A 23,256-nucleotide genomic window follows, 5' to 3' on the forward strand; every position below is an offset into this window, starting at 1 on the left:
TCAGTTTCAGATATCTCTATAAACTTTCTTTGCACTCCCCCATGAGGAAATTAAGTAGCTGGTAAAACCAATACATTCTAAACAAATGAGTTAGACATTTCAGGCTTGATGTATAAAACGTTATTTGTCTGTTTGGGTAAAAAAATGTTTTCTAAATCCTAAAAACAAAATAAAAGGCATGCATTGTGCTTGTATATTTAAAATATTGCAGCCTGGAATGAAGTACAGTGATTAATCACTTAACATTTACCTTCCTCACAAAAAAGGGAGCCATTTTTTGTGATTTGCAACCTGTTGACGATTTACCAGTTTTTTATAAATCTCTGACTTTAGAAATCGAGGAAAAGAATCCTTGGCCATGAGACTATAGATTAGTTTCTGAGCCTCATCAAAGCATTTGACTGTTGGTTCAGCAATATTCTTTGAGATGAGGTCTCTGGTGCTGAAGTCAATGTTAATCTGTGGGAAATAAAGTTGCATATCATTGGATTGGTTTAATCAAAGAATGCACAGTTTATACACCCATATTATTTAAAATTATTTCTAAACACAAAGGGAATCTGATGCAAAATAGCAGAAGGGTCATGTATTCATTTTCTAGAATGCAAACTATATGCTTGGTTTAATTATTTTCCCTTGCTTGAGAAGGGTAGCACTGACAGGGAACACTGGTAAAACCTTATTTTGAGATTTATTTTTTAAAAAAGGCAAAGTGAAAAAGCAATCAAGGTGTTTTACAACTTTACATTCTTTTCCCACCTTCCTTTACTTTCCAAATACTTTGACATGAACACATAAAATGTGGCTTTAGTAGGCAGAACTGTTACTGGAGTGTATTAGGTTGTAATACAGCAACTCATTCCCGTTCTCCATATTTTCCTTTGTTCCTCACAACACTGCTTTTCTTTCTGATTTGTGTTTCTTTCTGTTTGATAAAGGATCAGATAACATCCACTCTTCACTGATTCCCATCTGTCCCACAGAATATGTATCTATATATAATGGCCCTGTTTCCTTGGCATTACCACTCACAGGCGTTTCCAGCAGGTCTGATGGAGATTGTGTTGAAACACACCATTCACCTGCAAATGCGTAAAATGCTCCAAACCTGCTTGCGGACATACTAGGAACCCACATATTCCAGGATATGTTCTGAGAAGCAGAAAAGTTTATATCACAGTTATCTAACTTAAAATATAGTCATGAAGTTTCAAAGAGTTTTTTTTTTTTCTTTGAGACGGAGTTTCGCCATTGATGCCCGGGCTGGAGTGCAGTGGCATGATCTCAGCTCACCGCAACCTCCGCTTCCCAGATTCAGGTGATTCTCCTTCCTCAGCCTCCCGAGTAGCTGAGATTACGGGCATGCGCCACCACGCTCGGCTAATTTCTGTATTATTACACTAACATATATATATATATATATATATATATATATATATATATATATATATGTAAATATAAATACACACATATTTACATTTTGTACATCCTGTACTATGCCTGGGACACTGTAAGGACCCAATAAATGCATGTATTAGCAAGTGAAAAAATGGTTTAAAATAATGTTTAAATTTTAGAGAGAACTCTTCAATTTCAACACAATAATGCTAATTAATATTATTATGGAAATATATTAACCTTGTACTTCCGACTTATTCTCATCATTTTTCTTATTTGCCTGTTTTCCTACTAAGGAACTACCAGCATCAGCAATTGATAGCTAACTGATGGGCAGATATACTGCTCTCTGGAGATATTCAGTAGTCTTATAAAGCTGTGTCTTGGCAATTCAGCTTAATGTCAGTGACAAAACATCATACCCACATGTTTGTGTAAATGTAATTATATTTCTTGAAGTTGTTCGAACTAGAAACATAGGAATTGTTTGACACCTCTTTTTTCTCTGATCACTTATCTTTTGTGTGTGTGCGTGTGTACATGCACATATATGTGTAAATTCTTTTATTTCCTAATTTCACAATGGTCTTGCTCATTCTCCTTATTTCTCCAGCTTAGGGTTTCATAAGCAACATTTTCCCTAAGCTAGGGAATTTATCATTTATCTGATACTGCTTTTTGCAGTATCTTTCCATTCTGAATATAGTGAATAGTATTACTGAATCATATAAAAATTCAGCTGAAAACTCTATTTTCTATAACGTAAAACTTAAACATCTTACTGTGGCATTTGAGATTCTTCACACCCTGATTTTAATATGTTATTTTGAAATTAACTTCTATTTTTTCCTATTGATATGCATAAGCTGGACTACTTTCTGTTCCCAAAGTGAATATTTTACCTAAAACTTTTGTTTTACCATCTGAAATTCATCTTTCCTCACAATTGTATCCTGCACAGATTTTCTTCCTTTATTATTTAGCTTAAGTTGAATATCCTCTGAGAAGCCTTCCTTGTTCACAGAAAATAAGTCATTATAATTTCCTTTTTATTATATTCAATTTTGGTTTAAAAATATCCAGAAAATCGGCCGGGCGCGGTGGCTCAAGCCTGTAATCCCAGCACTTTGGGAGGCCAAGGTGGGTGGATCACGAGGTCAAGAGATCGAGACCATCCTGGCCAACATGGTGAAACCCCGTCTCTACTAAAAAATACAAAAAATTAGCTGGGCATGGTGGCACGTGCCTGTAATCCCAGCTACTTGGGAGACTGAAGCAGGAGAATTGCTTGAATCCAGGAGTTGGACATTGCAGTGAGCTGAGGTAATGCCAGTGCACTGCATCCTGGGTGACAGAGCAAGACTCAGTCAAAAAAATAATAATAATAATTGCCAGAAAATTGATTTCTTAAACAGATTTGAATATAAAAGCTACTGATAATGTTAGGTATTCAATATGATTATCAGAGAAAGATTTGTCACTACAGATGGATTCAATAGTTCATGACCTGGGATAAAGTTGTCTTTTGTTTACCATCTTTTCTCTATTTCTTTTACTAATGTTTTTATTCTCCACAAGTCTTTCAAAAATATAAACAGAGCAGATATATATTCCCCAAGTTCTGCTCAAGTCTTTTCTTTCTAGAATTTTCTTAGTGACTCTGTCTTCTCCATGGCAAAGTATTTTGAGTAATAACATCAACTCTAAAATGATCATAAGGATACTTCAAGATGATTATTTTAACTGTAAATAATGTTATTTTAATTAAATACTAGTACTGATGTGCTATGTCTTCATATGGCTACTTTATGCTAAATATCACACACCCTTATAAGATAGACATTATTGTCCTTTTTGCAGGGGATAAACTCTAACACATTTTTGAAAAGCTAACTATTTTATTTTTAGTAATTTTTCAGCTTATTCATTTGGTGTATTTATGGAGTAGGTGCTTAGGAACTGTGGTAGGATTTGAAGGTAAAAGATGATTAAGGTAAAAAGTCAATCAAGAAGACAGATTTGGAAAAAGCAGCCACAAAGAAAACATTTGCCTCCTGAAGGAAAAGCTTTCTGAAGGCAATAAAATTTTAAGCTCATTTTTCAAGTAGTATTATGACTATGAGATATCAAAGAGGAGACTTGCACTTGGAATGGTAAACTGGAAGAAGCCCTGTGGGTTTTGAGAAGAAAGGCAAATTGCAAAAGGCGTAAAGGTCCCAAATCATGTAGGACATTGTAGGTCTTGTTAAGGACTTTTTTTTTTTTTTACTTATTCTGAGGCCAGTGAGGAGAATTTAAATAAGGGACTAATGTAACCACATGTTTGAGAAAGCATCGCTGGCTCCCATGTGCTGTAATAGCTGGCTGTGGATGAAGGAAAGAAAAATTAGGATACCATTCCAGAAGATTAGGAGGACAATTGATGGTGAATTAAGTTTGGTGATGTCACAGAGAGTAAAGGGAAGTGCATAGACATCAAAGCTATTCAGAAAGTAGAATGAATGGGACTTGTGATTGAATAGTTATGAGCTAGGGCAAGGGAGAACATCTTTTTAAGAATGGCTGGATTTTAGAAATAGTTTAAAGAAAGAGATGACAGAAAGTGCGGGTGGATTGAATAAACGGTATATGAAAAAGAGAAGAGCCGTGGGATGACTACAAATTATTTAGCCAGAACAGAGAAGAAAAGAGTTGTCATTAACAGAGATGGAGAGAGCTTGGGTTGAAGAAAGCTTTGAGCAGGAAATCAGGACTCAGATTTAAATTTGTTAAGTTTGAGATTCCCTTTATAGCCATAGAACTGGAACAGATCATCAGGAGAGTGACTGTAAGCAGAAAATGGATAAGGAATGTCTCTTCGCCTTATAATACATATTGGATTATGAGTAGAAACAGGAAAAGAAATGGTGAGAGATTAATCGGTACAGGGGAAAGAAATCCACTCCTAGAAGCCAATTTAAGATATTTCCATTAAGAGGGAGTAATAGATTTTGTTAAATGGCCCTAGAAGTCAATTCTGTTGATGTATGAAGCAATGCTATCCAGAGTGCCTTAGCTTTTCTTCTCAACTCACTTGAAATTTTAGTGAGTTTCATATGTATATATATATATATATATATATATATATATATATATACACACACATATATTACAATATGTATTATACATATATATTATATATATAACAAATATTAAAGAGGAGACTTGCACATGGAATGGTAAACTGGAACATATATATATATATATATAAACATATGTATACATTTATTTACATAAACATATACATATATTTCTTTATATATTATATATATTATATATATATTCCTTTAATGAAGTCACTGCTTCGGACATGTGTGTGAACTGCACTCCTGACTTTGCACTCCTCTCAAATGTGCTTTTTGGCTGGATTCTACCAGAAGATACTTGGATACACTTCTCTCTCTAAAAGTGAGATAGATGAAATACTGAGTTTGAAGTATACTGAAGGTGGGACTCCATCAGGAGGTGACCCTCTAGAAACCCAGAGCCCCAGCCGCGTGTTGAAGGTACTCCTGAGCCGGTTGGAAGCTACAGAGAAACTGAGACTTTGCTGAGCCTCTCACACTATGAACTGCAGAGCATGGGCTGAACCTTCTATCACTTAATGAAATAAACAGTGCCATATGTATTTTGTCTATTGATATAAACAACTACTTGTATTTTGTTTCTATGGATACCCTTTGGTTTCAACGACTTTCGATAGTATGTTTGTGAAACAATATTTTATTTGCTTATTTTTCAAAAGGTCATAAATATCTTAGGTATCTGACTCCACTACACCGCCAGTCTTAGAAAACAAGACACAGGGCTGTGGTTCTTAGAAAATGACAGCTGAGGTGTCATCACAACCGTTTAGAGACTTTTAAATCCTATCAGTTTTGAAAAGGTCTTGACACAGCTAACACTGGCAGCAGTCCATTGCATTAAAATGACTGCTTTCTGAATCATGTTTGAGGTAGTTGTGTAAAAACAATTTTATTATGAAGACCCAGGGTATTTTAATACGCATGTGATTTTTGTTAACTGAAAGTGATGCACACCAAATTTATCTTCTCTACACTAGCAGTCTTAAATTCTTTTGGCTTTCAGCAAATGACTTCAGCAGAAAGAACACATTTTAAAGTGTACCTATTGGCTCTCTTGTGACCCTAAACTGTGCTTTATATATTTTTACATAATTTGAATAAAAAGTTTTCAACTGTGTGCTCTCACATTCAAATTAGATAGCCTTTCCTCGTTTAGAATGTATAGCGTAGCAGGAGACTGTCATTATGCAAAGAGTGTGTGCATGCATAAGTAAAACGCCGTACAAAAATGGAGCCGGCAGCATCTAGACCTCATTCACAACAGAGCTTAAAAATTACTATTCAAATTAAGGCCATCTATAATCATGTTTTTGGTTGCATGATTCTTTTAATCACCGCTAACACCTCAAGTATTACTTCATTTTGGCATCATTGAAAGCAAATGAATATCCTGAAGTGTATTCTCAAAGGTGGCTATTAAAGTTGAATATAATATAGTTTGTAACATCTAGGAGGAATTCATCCCTGCACAAGACTGGATGCTTTTGTTGTCATTGGCTTTGGAGGCAGAAATAAATGGTACCAGTTGGGAGGTAGGATTCACACCTTAAATTGGGAAAGAAAAATGAGAGCAATATAATTCAAAACCATCTTGATTAATGAGACAAGTAGTCAAAGCAAAGACAGAATTGAATAGAAACCAGATGCTTCTCCGATTTCTGTGGTGATAAAGGAGGTGACACATATTATATCATAACATGTACAGATTGCTAAAAATAGCTGTACAAAAGCCACAGCTATGCTGGAGGAGCTGAAAGGGACTCAGATTGACCTGTTTCCTTCATCAGTGCCAACATGCTAATCTAAGGTCAATTTAAGTGGCACAGAGCCACGGAAGTTTAACACCTGAGCCATTGGTTTTTGAGTTGAAGCACAGAAATTATTTTTTGAAGCACAGACTGATTCTGTGGGTTATTAGAAGAAATACTTCTGACACTTTTTTCTTCTAACGTCATATTTGAATCTGGGCTTCACAGTCTAAGAAGTTACACAAATTAGAACATGAGAAGAGAAAACTTTTGATAGAAAGGAAGATATATTGTATGTGACTAGATAATTTTATGCTTCTGCCTTTAGCATAAACGTCAAGTATCCCAGGCTATGTCATAAACACTTAAAATGAGCGGTGGGCCTAGGGGAAGAAATTTAAACCTAAAGCGTGGGCTGAAGACCTCCTTCTCCGTGGATCGTAGTGACTGCAGGGCTTTTATCTCTAAGGCTCAGCTTATTTTTCGCCTTAAAGTGTGCATGAATGTAATACTTCGCTAAGAGAGTGAACGTGATGAGCCATGAGGGAAGCCACTTACAGCTCTGTGCAGACGTCGTTTGTAGTTTCTTTATCACCTCTACCTCTCTGTCCGTCTGTCTTTGTGTCTCCCTTTCTTCTTTTGAAGGAGAGCCCGATACGGTGGAGTGAATACACATGCCGAAATCACTGGGATCCAGAAGGTGCGGTTGCCTCCATTTGTACTCGAACCCACAGCGTGCTAGGCTTCGCTCACTGCCGGGCCGGTGCTCTGGGCACCGGCCGGTCCCCTGCTGGGCCCTTCTTCCTCTTCCTCTCCTGTTTTTCTCTCTTCTCACCTTGTCTCGTTTTCCTCTACAGTCAAATTTCTGGTCCAAACTTACCACTTACTTCTTTGAAATAAATTCCCTGATCCTCTAGGCTTGGATGTTCCTGTTGCGTTCTACCACCTTACCTTGTACTGCCTTCTTAGGACACTCGTGGAAGTTTATTGTGATTATTATTTTTTATCTGGCATCTTCCTAGCAGAATATGGGGAAGGATCTACTTAGGGACCATGACGGTCTTTTTCTTAGTTGCACCAGCGTAATGCTTAGCAGAGAGTAGACATTCCAGTATTGATTAATGAACAAAAACTTAGAAAATTAACAAATAATGAAACACATTGTATCCAAAGATGATTCTGTAGTTGGGGGGAGCACTTTTATCTGCCCGTGGCCACCATAGGACAGACATAAGCTACTCAAAATAACATCAACATATGGAGGAAGTCGCATTTAAAATGCACAGAAAGAATACGAATATAAAATGGAGTATACACCTTGGCATTACAGTAATAGCATAAAACGTTCAGTTTAAAACTATTCTTATGCATAATAAGAGCCTTATCTCAATATGCTGCTGTCTCACTGCTGTTCAATCATCATATCCTTCCAGGTACTAGAAACATAATTTCGTCTTTGTTTTGTACTTAACGATTCCCTGCTTTACCATTTTCTCTAGTTCTATACATACATGTTATTTTTTTAACCCAACTCTATTGACGGTTCTTTAGAACCAGACTGAAGGTAGAATTTCTACTTACTTTATTTTCTTGTATTTCCTTACCAAGAGCTGCCTAGCACAGCAACACACTGTGTTATACTTAGGTGTTTATTATCTGTTTTCCTGCCTAGGCGGAGCTTCCCTTCCATGGAGGGATTTTATCTTATGAGGATGTGAGTAGGTGCCGGAGAAAAAAACATTTACTGATGTGAGAGATACTGTGACTCGGTAAGCAGCACAGTGCTGCATCAAAGACACAAGAAAGAAGCTAGACATAAATACTGAAAGTGTCGGCCGGGCGCGGTGGCTCAAGCCTGTAATCCCAGCACTTTGGGAGGCCGAGGCGGGTGGATCACGAGGTCGAGAGATCGAGACCATCCTGGTCAACATGGTGAAACCCCGTCTCTACTAAAAATACAAAACATTAACTGGGCATGGTGGCGCGTGCCTGTAATCCCAGCTACTCAGGAGGCTGAGGCAGGAGAATTGCCTGAACCCAGGAGGCGGAGGTTGCGGTGAGCCGAGATCGCGCCATTGCACTCCAGCCTGGGTAACAAGAGCGAAACTCTGTCTCAAAAAAAAAAAAAAAAAAAAAAAAAAAAAAAAAACTAAAAGTGTCCTGCACAGACCCCTGAAGGCGTTTTCTCCTTTGTAACTATAATTTCTTCTTTGTTTTTTGAGGTATAGTGTCCTCACATTTGGTAGATACATTTAAGAATTAAACATTTTATGCTTTGTTTAAACTTAAGAAACTACCAATGTGTTTTTTATGGATTGTCAATAGTGTGAAATTGAAAACGTGATTTTTAAACATTCCACCATTCGATTCTATTTTCTAATTTAATAGAATGACAATTAACATTAAAATTTATCTTTAATGACATATTTTCATCCTCTATGACTTTTCAATCTAGAGGAATGATGACATAAATATCTGTATTTAAAATATGTTAATCTCTTAGCTGAATATGAAAATATTAACGTTTTTCAAAAATCATTTTCTCAAAGGTAATATTTTATTGAAAATTCAATAATTTGAAATTAGTGATCCAAGTTGAAGAAAAAATAAACACAAATTTAAGAATTTTCTTTGCCACTCCCACATTAAAAGTATGTATAAATTAAAGACACTTTAAAAATATTTATTGCTTCCCTAATAATTTTTTTTTTTTTACTTTCAAGTCACTTAGTCAAAATGCCTGGGTCATAATTTTTTTTTCTGCTGTATTTTCTCCTGAAGCCATCTAGGTACAATTTATTCAATGAGCAGCTCTTTTAATTTGGACCTGGCAATTTGTAAACCCATTTTTATAATATGTGTTCACATTTACACGTCTTTCAAGTCTTAACATTGCTTGTCTACATATGCTTTTAAAAATAAGCTAAGAGTTGTTTCAATAGTAGTTTCAATAGCACTTACCATGACGTGTTTAAAGAAAGAAAGGAATTAACATACCTTAAAAACTGTTCTGCATGATGTAAACCCTAGACACACGATCTCACGTATCATTCTCATTTTTCCTATGTAAATGTATTATTATGCTTTTTCAGATGAGGAAACTGAGGCAGAACCATAAGTAGCTTATGACAAAGTTACACAAGTGAGGGATCAGGATTCGAGCCCAGCTCTAGATATTTCCAAACTTTAGTTTTTCTGCTGCATCATATTAACACCCTATTAATTTGGGACCCAGAGAGAAGGCAGCAATTTAAAGGAGAGGACATAAAATCCAGCTTAAATGATCATCTCTCGTAGAGACCTGAAAGTTCAATATGCAGTCTTTGCCTGTTAGGTAGGAAACTATGATTCCCATTAGTAATGTCAATTTATAGTTGGGGATCATTTAGTAAGTCTTACATAGTTTAATTGAAATTGTCCAACTGCATCAGTAAAGAATTATTAAGTTATGTTAGCAGTGAAATAAATGAAATACAGATGTAAGACGTTGAAAAGAAAGTAAACGGGGCATAATAGGCATATGGCATAGGTAACATGACCTTGTTATTGTTCTTTATCAAGGAAATTGGTTATAATTTAGATTCTTTACAAGATTCACTTATACAATTACCATGGAATATAGACCATAGAAAAATGGAGAATATTTTCATATAAATATCCTTCCTGATTTAATTTTCTACTAGTAGAATTCGTATCTTCCAACCATCTCAAATATGTCACCTAGTCTTGTCAAGTCTGCCTACTCAATAAATCTAGAGTACTTCCCATCATTTCTTTATCTCCACTGCTGCCTACCTCTCCAGTCTCATCCGCATCTCCTCTACTCACATTAGCAACATCAGAATGCCTGCAATTTCAGGAAAATGCTAGGGAGCTTTACATATTGGTGCTCTCAGTGCTGAAATAGTGATTCTTCATTTGTTCTTTTCTTAAAATATGACTCATTTTTCATGTGTGAACCATACTGCAAATCTAACCTTAACTTTCCAGGTAGATGAAATCACTCTTTCCTACCATGCTAATAATCAACTTTCAATGAAGCTTTATCATTATGTCACCGATTATGTATTTGACTAGTTTTATTATGTGTCAGTCTCTTCTTTAACTCTGTAACTTCACTGTGGGAACAAATCCTCAAAATATCAGTTTAATGAATAAATATATTAATAGTATCACTCTAGTCAACATATAACTGATGAACTATAGAGAAATGCCTTAAAGACTGCAATTGGTATACGATATAACAAGCAAACTCCCTTTAGTAATTTGAATAGAAAACAATTAATAGTAAATAATAGAAAACAGGCTAAGTATTTCAAATATATGTGTGTGTATATATATATATATATATATATATATATTTATTTGTATATACAAACATAGGCCATATATATATATTTATATATACTTGCATGTCTTCAAATAATTTGGTAATATCTAATAGTAGCAGTTTTAGAAACACTTCAAAGAAAGACTATAATTTATTACCTGAAAAGCAGCCATAAATTTAATTATGTTTTATTTTATCAAAATTAATTAGATGGACAATCTATAAAAAGCTGTGAGTTTTATATCCCATAATAATAGCTATACTATTTAGTTAAATTATTACAATATAAATTAATTGTGGAAAAAAGTTTGGGAAATAAACTATTTTATCAAAATTGATAGTTTATTATATATTATAACTTTAAATTCAGCTGTAATTAAAAGATGACATTTCTTATTAGAAGATTTTTCACACACAACATTTCAAAATGTTATCCTAAAGCAACTACTGTTAATTAGATGAATTCATCAAGGAGGAAAAAATATGACTTTCAAAGCAATATAACAATAAGTACGATATCTGTGGGGTTAATTTCAAAGCATTTTAGGGAATGACACATCAATCAACCTGACAAATCTGACGTGCAACAGTGTCAATGTTCCTGAATTATGTATTGATTTTTCGATGGTGACTTGGAAATAAAAGTTGAAATAGCTCCATAGGAATTAAAGTTCTTTATCCCCCGTGAATTCCAGGCCATGCTTCATCTGTTACTGTGACTGTGAATGTAATACTAGACTAATACATGCTGTGGCCATTCATGTCTATCTAAAACTTGAACTATTAGCAACAGGGTAACTTAACTTACGTCTCATGTTTTCTGAGAGTGTTTACGTTTTATCTAGTCTATCTTTTTTCCTGTAAATACAACCATCCTCTCACTCCATGAACCCTCCTCATTTTGGAAGAGAATATGTAGTGATGGTCACTTATAAAGATATCAGCATTTCACTCTTGTAGGAAAGATGACTGGTCCTAGCAGTTTATGTTGGTTACTGGTAGTTTAATGGCGTTTCCTGTTTGTAAACTACTTATACATGAACCCTCTTTGCTTACATAATATATTCAGCAAGAAATCCAAAGCAGTTTACAAATGTAAATTGCTTAAACTTTACTGTTAAAATTTTAGAAGAATGTGAAGATGATCATGGTTTTGGCTCTGGAAATTCAGTCAACTGTAAATGAGATATTCCACACATAAAACACTTTTAGGGGCTATGTTCAGAGTCATTGCAGGTTTCTCTCCAAGGCTCTTTCTAGCTCCCTGACCTTGAAGCAGCACAGATGAGTCCTGATCACGTGGTACAGAGCACCCCCCCGTCTTTGGCTCAATTTTATCATGAAAGAAATAAAGGCAAGTGACATATTAATTTGTTTAAATTAATCACCACATATTAATTTTTTAAAAAATATTCAAGGATGCTACCCATATTGTCTTTGTCTAACTCTGGTGTTACAAAAGAAAAGCAAAAAACTTCACTGGAAATTCAACAGCATTTGAAGTAGGATTTATTTTGCATTGGCTTTAGCACTGTTTGAGATATTAGGCATTATTTTTCAAGGGCCTGAGTATTGCTCCAAAGAGACAGAAATGTTAGGATTGAAAGTATTGAATATAGGAAGTGTTGAAAAATACTGAATCAATGAAAAAAAGAGAATCATCTAAGGAACTTCCATTGGAATCTGACATTTTCTATTTAGACACATAGCGACATTTTGATCATCCCCTAGATGGATTTAAGGTCTTCTGACTGGGGGCAGATCTGTCGGGGGATGGCGCCTCGCTGTTCTGAAGTTGTTCACTCACCTCTTTGGGTGCATCAGCTTCGATGAATTCAGAATAAATCATCTTGGCTTTGGAAGCAATTTTTTCTGCGTTTGTCGTTTTTTTAAAGTCTTCACAGGCAAGCCAGAACTCAACATTTTCTTCACTAAACTCTGATTTTAGAAATGTTCGAAAAGCATCTAGACCAGCTATGAAATATATGAAAAAAACTTTTGTGTAATAGCATACAGAGCAGTAATATGACCAAAATGAGTACATTGTATAGTATAAGCACTTACTGACTATTCAGTGGCAAATATTGATCATTCCACCTAAATGTACTGTGTATTTTAGTTGCTAGTTTCAGGAAAATTTACTTTGGTTTAGCAATTGTTAACATAAAAAATATGTATTTCTACAAATACATTCATTAACCAAGAAAGCCTGTACTTTTTCTTTTTCTGTTTGTGAAATCTAGAAGTTTGGAGATCTTGATGGGAGTTACTTCACAGGAAGTGCCATGGATCTTGCTTTTAAGATTAATTGCGGCGGGGCGCGGTGGCTCACGCCTGTAATCCCAGCACTTTGGGAGGCCGAGGCGGGTGGATCACGAGGTGAAGAGATCGAGACCATCCTGGTCAACATGGTGAAACCCCGTCTCTACTAAAAATACTAAAAATTAGCTGGGCATGGTGGTGCGTGCCTGTAATCCCAGCTACTCAGGAGGCTGAGGCAGGAGAATTGCCTGAACCCAGGAGGCGGAGGTTGCGGTGAGCCGAGATCGCGCCATTGCACTCCAGCCTGGGTAACGAGCGAAAAAACTCTGTCTCACGCACACACACAAAGAAAAAAAAAAAAGATTAATTGCACTAAGCCCAGGTTTAATTAATGATGTTATACTCAATTCAGGGTAAGAATATCTTTGTTGCTATGAGTTGGTACAGAAACAAATTTTGATGCCAAAGTGTTAAATTGTATTGGTTTGGGCTTAAAGCAAAGAAAGAAGAGCTAGCATTTATTAGTTTGGGTAAATACATAGCCAACTCAGTCTCACACCCAGGAAAGTAACTGGCAAGATGCTCGGTGTGAGTGCATCTCTCCTGTGTCAGTAAGCAATTTTAATTCCATAAAGTAAATACAAATATGTAGGGTTCTCTCCAATGATGCCTTAGGCAAAACACTGCTGCTTTCCAGTCTCCCTTGTGGTGCCTGTTCATGGTGTTTTCCTCCTCCTCCCAGGTATTATCCTTAGCAAGCTCTTCTCCAGAAACTTTAGACCAGGAACTACGAATGGACTCACTCACTCACAGGCTTGCTTACTTTGGCTTGCCTATGATACGCTCTTTTAAATTTAAGAACAACAGGCAGGGCTTGCGGTCCGTGATTCCCGTGAGTCTCGCCTCTTCCCCTCATCTTACTTTCAGTCAAATTTACACGTACATTCCTTGTTCCTAGAGGTATTTGATATTGTGACCATCTGTTTAGATCCTTCCTTCTCTATTTTCCTCATCCCAATGTGCCAGGAAACATTCTTCTTTGGTATACCCAGAGCTTATTTGAGAAGGTAAATGCCTCTAGTTACACAACAGGTCGGAAAGATCATTATGGTATTCCCACTGTGGGCAAAACTAAACCAATGTATTTAGGTTATGTTATTCAGTGTCACCGTTTGTCCCCTTTTGCTGGCTGCCTCTGTGAGAATGCACATCTCTCCGAGGAGCAAAACATGTCAGCGCTTTTGCCACTCAGAGAAATTTGCCTTCCAAAATGTGGGTGGTTTTCTCCTCCACCTGCCAGGAGGGCCCCCTTTGCATGTGCTCCAAGCAGCTGCTCCCTTCCTGCAGGCGGAGAGAGTTAATCCTTCAAGTTCCAAATTACGGGAGGAATATGTTTTTGAAAAGCAGGGGATAAGCAACATTGACTACAGAAATAGAAAATAATAAGAGAAAAGTGAATGACAAAAGGATGAACTGTTGTTTATGGGTTGTTGCCTGTAGAAAGCAAAAGTGAAGTTTATCAAGATGGAAAAGGACTTCCTGGGGCAGGATTAAAGTGTCGAAAAACACTGGATTAAAATAGATATAACAGATTTTAAAAAAGTTATTTGAAATAAAGTTGAAATAACAAGTCATTGCAACAGGTTATCAGGTGCCAGTTAAAATTCTTGGTTGAAATACTGGAGAGTGTGGATGTGGTTAATATATGGGCACTATATAAAAATTCAATTAACTTCACATCCCTTGCATTTAAAAATACATCCAAGAAGTTTCTGTGGCACAAATTTAGCTTATAAAAATCCTCTTAGTAACACTCAATTAAAATTTTTCTTGAATTCAGTTCAAACAATGATGAATTTCAGAGATTTAAACAGAATTTATTCTCAGATCTGTTTTATATAGAGAATAAAGTGTTATTTAATAATATGAAAAGAATATTGTAGAATCATGCCTGGCAATATTTTATATGTGCATCATCAAGGCATATGGAGCTTCTCCTTAGGAAGATTTTCTAAATGCATCCCAGAGAGATGGGAAGTTACAGATCAACATACAATTATTATTTTCTCCTGTTCACCACTTATTTAATGAGGGGCTGCTCTCAACTAACAGTGTCTTCCTCCTCCCATAGCTTGGCTTAGGACCCAATGGAAAAAAATAAACAACGTAGACAACTAAACCTGGGGCTAGTTACCTCTGTCTTGAACATGATATTTTGTTGATCTTCTCTGCCATACATTCAGTTTGAATGTTCAGAAGATGCCAAATGATTTCAAAGTGATATGGTACATAAAATTATTATCGGAGGGCACGCTCCACAGAATGGAATGCTTACTGGTTAGTGTCAACAAAGGGTGTTAAATGGAAAATGTCAGCATTATGGGGTGAAAAATAAGTTTATGCGTATACTTAATGCATGCAAAATACTTCTGCAAATCAACAAAAACAACTAGGTAACTTGGTAAGTCCTTAGCTGTTTAAAGCGTTAGAAAGCATCCATGCTATTGCCATATCTCTGGTATTATAAAAAGCAAACCAAACAACTGTTCAGATGAATCTATGAGTTTTCTATTTCATGTGGGCATGAAATATAAGATCCCAGAGGGTGTGCAGAGAAAAGAATCGGCCTTCATCTCACCCCTCCTGCCTCTCCTGTGTAGCACTGTTGGGTAGACTTCCGCTACTCTGGAGCCTTCTGAGTCACAACACAGATAATTTAGTAAGGCTTTCAGCAAACTTGATCTGTCCCATTGGTTATACACTTAAGGAGAAAAAAATACACCACTTAACAGTGAGAAAACTGCAATTTCATATTCTAATGTCTTTAATATATCTTCTTAGGTAGATTCTGGAAGTTACATGGATTATTTGATCTTTATGGTTTAAAAATTAGTCACTAAGAAATAATATGTTTATAGTATCTAAATTCATCTAAGTCAGTCTAACTTTATACATAAATAAGTAGCTATGAAGAATTTATTCAGCTTGATGTGCTTTACATTTTTCTAATCTAATTTTTATTTTTATGAATTTAAAATGCCATTTGATTTGTACAAATAATACTATATTATAAACATTTTCTATCTATGTTTCACAGTGCCATTTTTCCCCTTTCAGATGAGATAGAATTACAGATTATTTGTAACACAAACAGAAGTTATATCTTTGTAAATGATTATTTTGTATATAACTTGTGTCAACTGAGATGTTGGGTTAAAGCCTAGGATATTGTATTTATAATTGGCCAAAATAACCTTACTGAACCATTCTATCAATTATAAATACATATTCACAATATACATATTAACGTGCAGATATGCATTTAAGTATGTTTTCATATTCACTGAAAATGAGAATAACTCCGTTGATATAAAGTACTTTAAAATACTTTTTATTTGGGCCAACAGTACATGTAAATCAAGTGACTTATTTAATTTTTCAACTTTTCAACAGTTTGTATGTTTCTTTCAACTTGTACCAAAGGCTGTCATGATATACATCCAATTACGGTGAGCCAGCTGGGTGTGGTGGCTCATGCCTGTAATCCCAGCACTTTGAGAGATCAAGGCTGGCAGATCACCTGGGGTCAGAAGTCCTAGATCAGCCTGGCGAACTCCTGTCTCTACTAAAAATAAAAAAATTAGCTGGGTTTGGAGGCATGCTCCTGTAGTCCTTGCTACTCGGGAGGCTGAGGCAGGAGAATCCCTTGAACCTGGCAGTCGGAGGTTGCAGTGAGCCGAGATCTCGTTACTGCACTCCAGTCTGGGTGATAAAGTAAGACTCCATCTCAAAAACCAAAAACAAAAAACAAAATTATAGTGAGCCTAGGGCTGGTGCAGTGGCTCACACCTGAATTCTGGCACTTTGGGAGGCTGAGGCAGGTAGATCACTTGAGGCCAGGTGTTTGATACCAACCTGGCAGATGTGGTGAAACCCTGTCTCTACTAAAAGTACAAAAATTAGCTGGGCCTGGTGGTGCATGTCTGTAATCTCAGCTACTCAGGAGGCTGAAGAATGAGAATCGTTTGAATCTGGGAGGTGGAGGTTGTGGTGAGCCGAGATCATGCCACTGCATTCTAGCCTGATTGACAGAGTGAGACTCTGTATTAAAAAAAAAAAAAGTGAGTCTAAGGAACCAGAAAACTTCTCTTGATAGTTTGAATTTTCCTTTTGTTTTAACGTACAGAGTTCCTACAAACTTATTTTAGGCCCAACCTGATTCCATTTAGATTTTAGATTTTTATGAATTTATGATTGTCAAGAATTTTAAACTTCATTAAGTTCATACTGTATGATGTTACCAACTTTCAGAATTTATTTATATTTAATTATTGTATTTTAAGCCTATTATAAGCTAGATCTTACCTTGGTTGGCTAAAAGTGTGTCCATATTTTCAGACCATGTCATTGCTTCCGTAGTTGGGGACCTGTAGAAACAGCATCTACCCTTGAAAATAGCATTGTGATCTTTTTCTTCTGTAACCAGTAATAATATTAGAGTTATGTATGTTTTGAATTACATCATTCAAATAAACTTCAGGCTATTAATCAAACAGCCAAAGGTTAAAAAGTTATATAATGCTATTTTACAGTAGATAGTTATAGTGACATGAAGTGGGATGTAATTTGACATCAGCAAATTATTTATTAATCTAGCTGACCGTGTTAATATCATTTGAAAATTCTAATAAAGGCATAAAAGTTACTGGTTCTGTGTATCAGTGGTGTATTTCTTTTCAACTATGAGTATATTATTTGTTAATTTATGTAGCATTACCCTAGTCAAAAAGTTATGATAGCAATGGTGATGAATAAACTATTTTCTAAGTTTTATAGTATAAAAATTACCGATTTCGTAATTATGCATCTCAAAAAAGTTCAAAAACATTTTAAGAATTTCTATCATGTGATGACCTTGAAAACATTTTGTTCATAATATTTCAAAAAGTCTTTTCCTACTCTGAGGCAGCCTTTATTTCTCTTTAGACTGGTATACTTCTAGTTCTGGGCTGATTTATTTAAATCTAGGAATCTGTCAAGACAGAATCATATCTTTTCCAAAGCAGTCAAAAAATTTATAGGCTAGAGTCTTCTGCAGAGGGTTACTTTTGGAGATGTGATGTAGAAATAATAAATCAAGTTTAAGATAGAAATTTTTTTGAGATGCAAATATATCGTATATTATTCCTCTTAATGAACAAAGATACTGATAAAAGAAGCCCCTATCCACAGAATGCATCTGCTGCCCAGAAAAAAAAACACGTTGGATTATATAGCTGTGATGTGCAAATGACTTAATTATAGAAAGAGAGGGCCCAGTTTAAAGTTTGTTTTGAGATTATCAATAAAATAGAGAAAAACTCATATATGGTAATTCTTATAAAAATTTTGTATTTGCGCAGCAAGGTGACTAATCTTAAATATATTAGAGTGAAGCATATTCCTATGCTTTTGCATTATGACTTCCTGTAATTTGCTGCAGTTTTTATGGTTTTTGCTAGGATTGATTGTACTCCCTCTACCGGTGCAGCTGCAGTTGCATTTTCAGTGAATAATGGGCATCCTCAATGAGGACACATAGTGAGGACAATGTAGCTAAGAACTCATTTTACTGTGTTCCACTGCTCACATTTCCAATCTTAAATTTCCTTCACCAGTTGTAAGCAGCTGACTTTCTTTTCTCCCTTGACTTACTAAATCTTGTGGACACAAGATTACCTGTGAAACCATTTGGAAATGGTGTGTGTGTGTTTTTTTATTCAAATGGACACAAAAATTGGGTTGTTCAGTTTCCATCTTTCGTAAGTAGAGGATAAGACACAGTCCTAGATTTACTTTTACGTTGAAGAGATTTTGTGTACTCTATAACCTGGTTCTCAAATAAGCTTATGTTATATTTCATATAACTCAAATATTAGATCTTGTAGGAATTCTAAAGTTATCATATGGTCATTTAAAATCCACATGCTTAAACATAGTCTTATTTGTATACTAAAATTTGGTTGTTAGCAGGGTATTCAAATTAAAAGCTACTTAGACCTGTGGAACATATGCTAATGAATAGGATAGAGAGGAGCCTGGCCATGCAGAATGCCCATTTTTAATGAGGAACAGGTTTCCAGGAAAAACTGTGAAAAATAGGATCTAGACAAATTCATTCAAAGGAAAACGTCTATATTCCCATTAGTATGTAAGTTATCTGATGACAGGACTAAATGTTATTTTCTAGCACCAAGAACAGTGTGTCTGGTCTATGAAATATTGAACATATTACCAAATAAACAACAGATGACCAAACCGCAACTATTGGCACATATTAAAGCCTTCAGTGGAAGAGGGTAAATGGCCTTCAAAATTCTGATAAATTACAATGATAAAAAATTATTGAAGGGTATCGCTAAATTGCATTAGCTTCAAAGACAGGGTGTTCTGGGCAAGAGAAGAGGAAAAATGATGTGAAAATATTGCTGGGGAATCAGTGGATGATGATGGACCTCACTCTCAACTCTGAGGTATATAAGGTTGGAGAGAATAGCCAGCATCCGCTCTAGAAGGCATCAGGACAAGTCATGTCCTTTAGGGACAGGTGGGTTTTACTTAAGCCAAAAGCAGAAAGGCGTATCTACGAAGAGCTTTTTGGATGTAAAGGAGTATTTATAGAATGACGGCATTTAAATAAATAATAGCTGTTTTTATTTTCTTCAGTAATGTATTGAAGCAGTGAAAGAAGGAAAGCAAAGTGTGGGAGATGGTATGGCACCAAGGATAAAAGAAAAATTCCTACTGTTCTGAATTATGGAGATATAATATTATAGATATATATATTTGAAATATAGAGATCTATATTTGAATCTGAAACATTGTAAAATGTTACAGATATTTTATAGATAAACACATGGAATACTATAGATAATAGAATTATGGATATGGGGATATCTTCGTATTAATTAAGGTCCACAAAATGCTGACATTGTTATAAAGAGAAAATATTGCTCATCAGCTCTGAAGGAGTACTTCTACTGGCGTGTAACAATGCTTGGAATGCCCTCAGCTCATTCTTTCTAGCCAATTTCTTATCCTGACAGTTAAATTTTGACTATCTGAGATGTTGAAAGAGTTGGAGGTCACACAGCACTTCTTTTCAGAAATTAGGTAAAATGTAACTATTTTAAGAAGTAATGCTTGTTTGTTGCCAGTTAAATTTGTAAAATTTGGGGTTTCTTGTCATTCTCTGGAAGAGATAATTGATGGTATTTAAAGAATAAGCTGAAATATAATATTAGAGCACTAAAATGCACATTAATGTATTGGATGTTTCCAATGTATACCACATTGTGTTAAGCACGTCATATACTTTACCTCATTTTGCCTTGAAAAGTAACAGTCTGTTTTATTCCAATGAGTAAAGAGGCTCAGATATACAAGTAAGTAGTGTAATATCGCACAAACAATAATGAACAGAGTTAGAACTGAAACACAAGTGTGTCTACTTTAACCCAAATTCTCTCATAGTCCTTAAATATGAGAGATGAGTTAATTCACATCTATTTGAACCTTATTCATGTTTTAGAACATTTATAATACCTATCTGGAAAGTGACTTTTCTGCAATAGAGATTTATCATACCTCGTAGAAATATATTTCCTCTAAATAATAGTGAAATTGTGGTAACTAGCTGCTCAATTGAAAATTTACATGAGAGAGATTCTTAAAGCTTGTGTATTATCAAATAAGAATAGGACATGTCTTACGGTGGATGGGAGTAAGAAATATCATCTTGTGTTTTCAAGCAATGTAGCTATATATATGCTAAGAAAGAAATTTATTGATTAAAAGTTGAAGAAAAAAGAGGGTGATTGATTTTAAACTCTACTAACTTGGTTGACTTTGACTTGATATGTGTTATCTGAAATAAATGGCCAATGGCCACGTCCTCATTTCTTTTTTTCTCTCTTTCATTGAATTTTAACAGAAGTTTTGTCTGGCTCTTCTCATTTGTGTATTTATTTCCCATAAAATTGCGATGCATAATCAGAGTAGGTTTTTGTTTGTGTATGATTTGCCGTGAAAAGTCACTGTGTCTTGAGCCAAAATTACGCTTAGTACTTCATGGGGTTTTGGCTGTTTTCCTTTCTATTTTCTTCATTAGGCAGGTGCCGTCAAGGCTAGCAGTGCCCATGTTATATGTCCGGAGAAGAGCCAGGCCAGATGGGAACTGCGTGAAACCTACCAGTTATCTTGCTAATTGTGCCAGCTAGAACCAGTTGTATTGCATTAAAAAATGTGGAATCCAACAACTTAGCTGTTCACACTCAATTAGCAGTGTGCTGGAGAATGGAAAATTCAAGCAAGGAGTCCATGTGCTCCAGGAAGTGACAGCTGCTTCCTTACCCAGCATTTAATATCCATATAAAAATTTTTCAATAAACATTGTGATAGTTTTTGTAAGGATCACGTATATGTTTTATCTCTAATTCAGCTCATAATTTTAGAAAGCATTGCATAAGGAAAGCTCGGTGGTCTGTCTTGACTTTATAACCTTTCTTTAGCCCACATAAAGAATAAATTGCCAAAGTGAGCCACAAATTCTTGACGTGTTTTCAAAAAGAAGAATAGAGAAAGGAGAAAAAAGTCAGGAAGAAAGACAACAATTAGCGTATTTATCATAAATGAAGGATATAAACATCGAGACTAAAGAAGACTCAAATGCTTCATTTGTACATCTTCTGTGATAAAAATAGCTGGAAACAGCAACTCACTTCACTGGCATTTTTCGTTCCACTGTCTGTCACAGATGATGCCGGGTTTCTCTTTCTGAGTGATCTTCAAGCTGAAGGTAATGTGACAGCAGGAACATTACAATTAGTATGCAAATACCTATCCTCGGGGTTACAAATTGGCATTCTTTAAATCATGCGATTCTCAGCTTTTTTCATTTTCTTATTAACTTTTCGCTGGTCAAAACACTTAAACTTCTAAGTAACAACACTTTGAATAAATGTTACATTTCTCTCAGTCCATGGCATCATTGAAATGAATTCCATTTGAAAGTTTGTTTTCTAAAGTTCGTATTAATCTATTTACAAGACAACTATTGTTCACAGGAGGTTAAATCAATATATATATATATTATGATATACATATTGAAATATGCATATATATATATATATAGTTAGTATTCACCTTTATGTCTTTAATCTGTCTAAAAGATCATTTTGTTTTCCTTTGTTCTTTGATTTTCAGAGAATCTGAGGGAGGCTTTATATTTAGTATACTTATCTTAAACAATTATATGTGTTTAGCCATTTAAGCAATTTTATTCATGAACTAAAATGCTCTAATAGACACTGCAGTTTTTTTTTGAAATTTATGCAGTTTTTGTAGCTTAGTAACATACATTTCTCTCTTACTTTTAACCGTGGATCTCAGGTCATTTTATGACAATATTTCTTTATGCAATGAGATGTTTAATGGAATAAGGCTAATGCATTTATCAAAATAAAGACAATGTATTGGTGATTTTAATTATAGTCAAAGTTTTATAACTCCATGATATGTCAAGCTTTTACCTCAATGCAATAGAGTTCTTTGGTAGTAAAATTCAACTGTTATATGTTTATGACCCTCAGTGTCAATTAAAAACTCCTGAAGGATTGACAGTTTTTAAGGTGGAAGAAAGAAAGGAGTGAGAAGAAGGTGGAAAATGTTCTTTTCTTTGACTTAGCATGGAAGTGCCCTAGTTGATCTATAGAAATGCTTAGTATGAGTGGCCCTGGACTAATGAGACTGAGAGAAGTAGCAGAAATGACCTAAAAAGTCAGTGTATCATTAAGAAGGGAAATCATCAATGAGCCCAATCTCTTTTATTAATTCAAGCACTATTAAGGAATCGTCTTCTGATAAGCAAAAACTGAATCATTAAACATATTTTGACTTTTTGTTTTGCTCAGGGGGATAATGAAGTATTAATTTTATAATATATGTTTGAAAATAGTACAGTTTGGAAAATAAACGATCAACATTTAAAGACCCTCTTGGTAAAAATAAATGCAAAGTCTTCAAGAAATGTGAGTCAGGAATAGGCTTGTTTTACATTAAAATGTTAAAACGAAAATTTAAATTTCTATTTTGAGTTCAGTGCAATTGTAAGGATGCTTTTTCTCATAAATCCTTCCACAAACCACAATTATTACTTGTTTAATGTGCACTTTCCACTCCTTTCAATCTTCTTTTCTTTGTTCAGAAAAACTAAGAATTGCATTTTACTTATCAAACTTAAGCCTCATAATACAATGGGCAGGTGAGGAAATAAGTTTTCTTCTTAGACTGAGTGATGCTTTATTGTATATTGACAGTTCAATGTATCTTGACAATTCAATGTATCTTGACAAAA

The 23,256-nt window shown here is 35.1% G+C and overlaps 1 protein-coding gene across 1 annotated transcript in view; it reads right to left on the minus strand.

Moving 5' to 3' along the window:
• Nucleotides 1-255: 255 nt before the first annotated feature.
• RGS21 (regulator of G protein signaling 21) overlaps nt 256-23,256 on the minus strand; it is a 30,745-nt gene continuing 7,744 nt past the window's right edge. Inside the window, exons 2-4 of the mRNA XM_074390175.1 lie at nt 17,229-17,339; nt 12,409-12,575; nt 256-459 (exon numbers count right to left, since the gene is read on the minus strand). Of these exons, the coding sequence (XP_074246276.1) occupies nt 256-459; nt 12,409-12,575; nt 17,229-17,339 (482 nt within the window). The remainder of the gene's footprint in view (nt 460-12,408; nt 12,576-17,228; nt 17,340-23,256) is intronic.

The sequence above is a fragment of the Saimiri boliviensis genome, chromosome 19 (genome assembly GCF_048565385.1).
Source record: "Saimiri boliviensis isolate mSaiBol1 chromosome 19, mSaiBol1.pri, whole genome shotgun sequence".
Classification (NCBI taxonomy): domain Eukaryota; kingdom Metazoa; phylum Chordata; class Mammalia; order Primates; family Cebidae; genus Saimiri; species Saimiri boliviensis.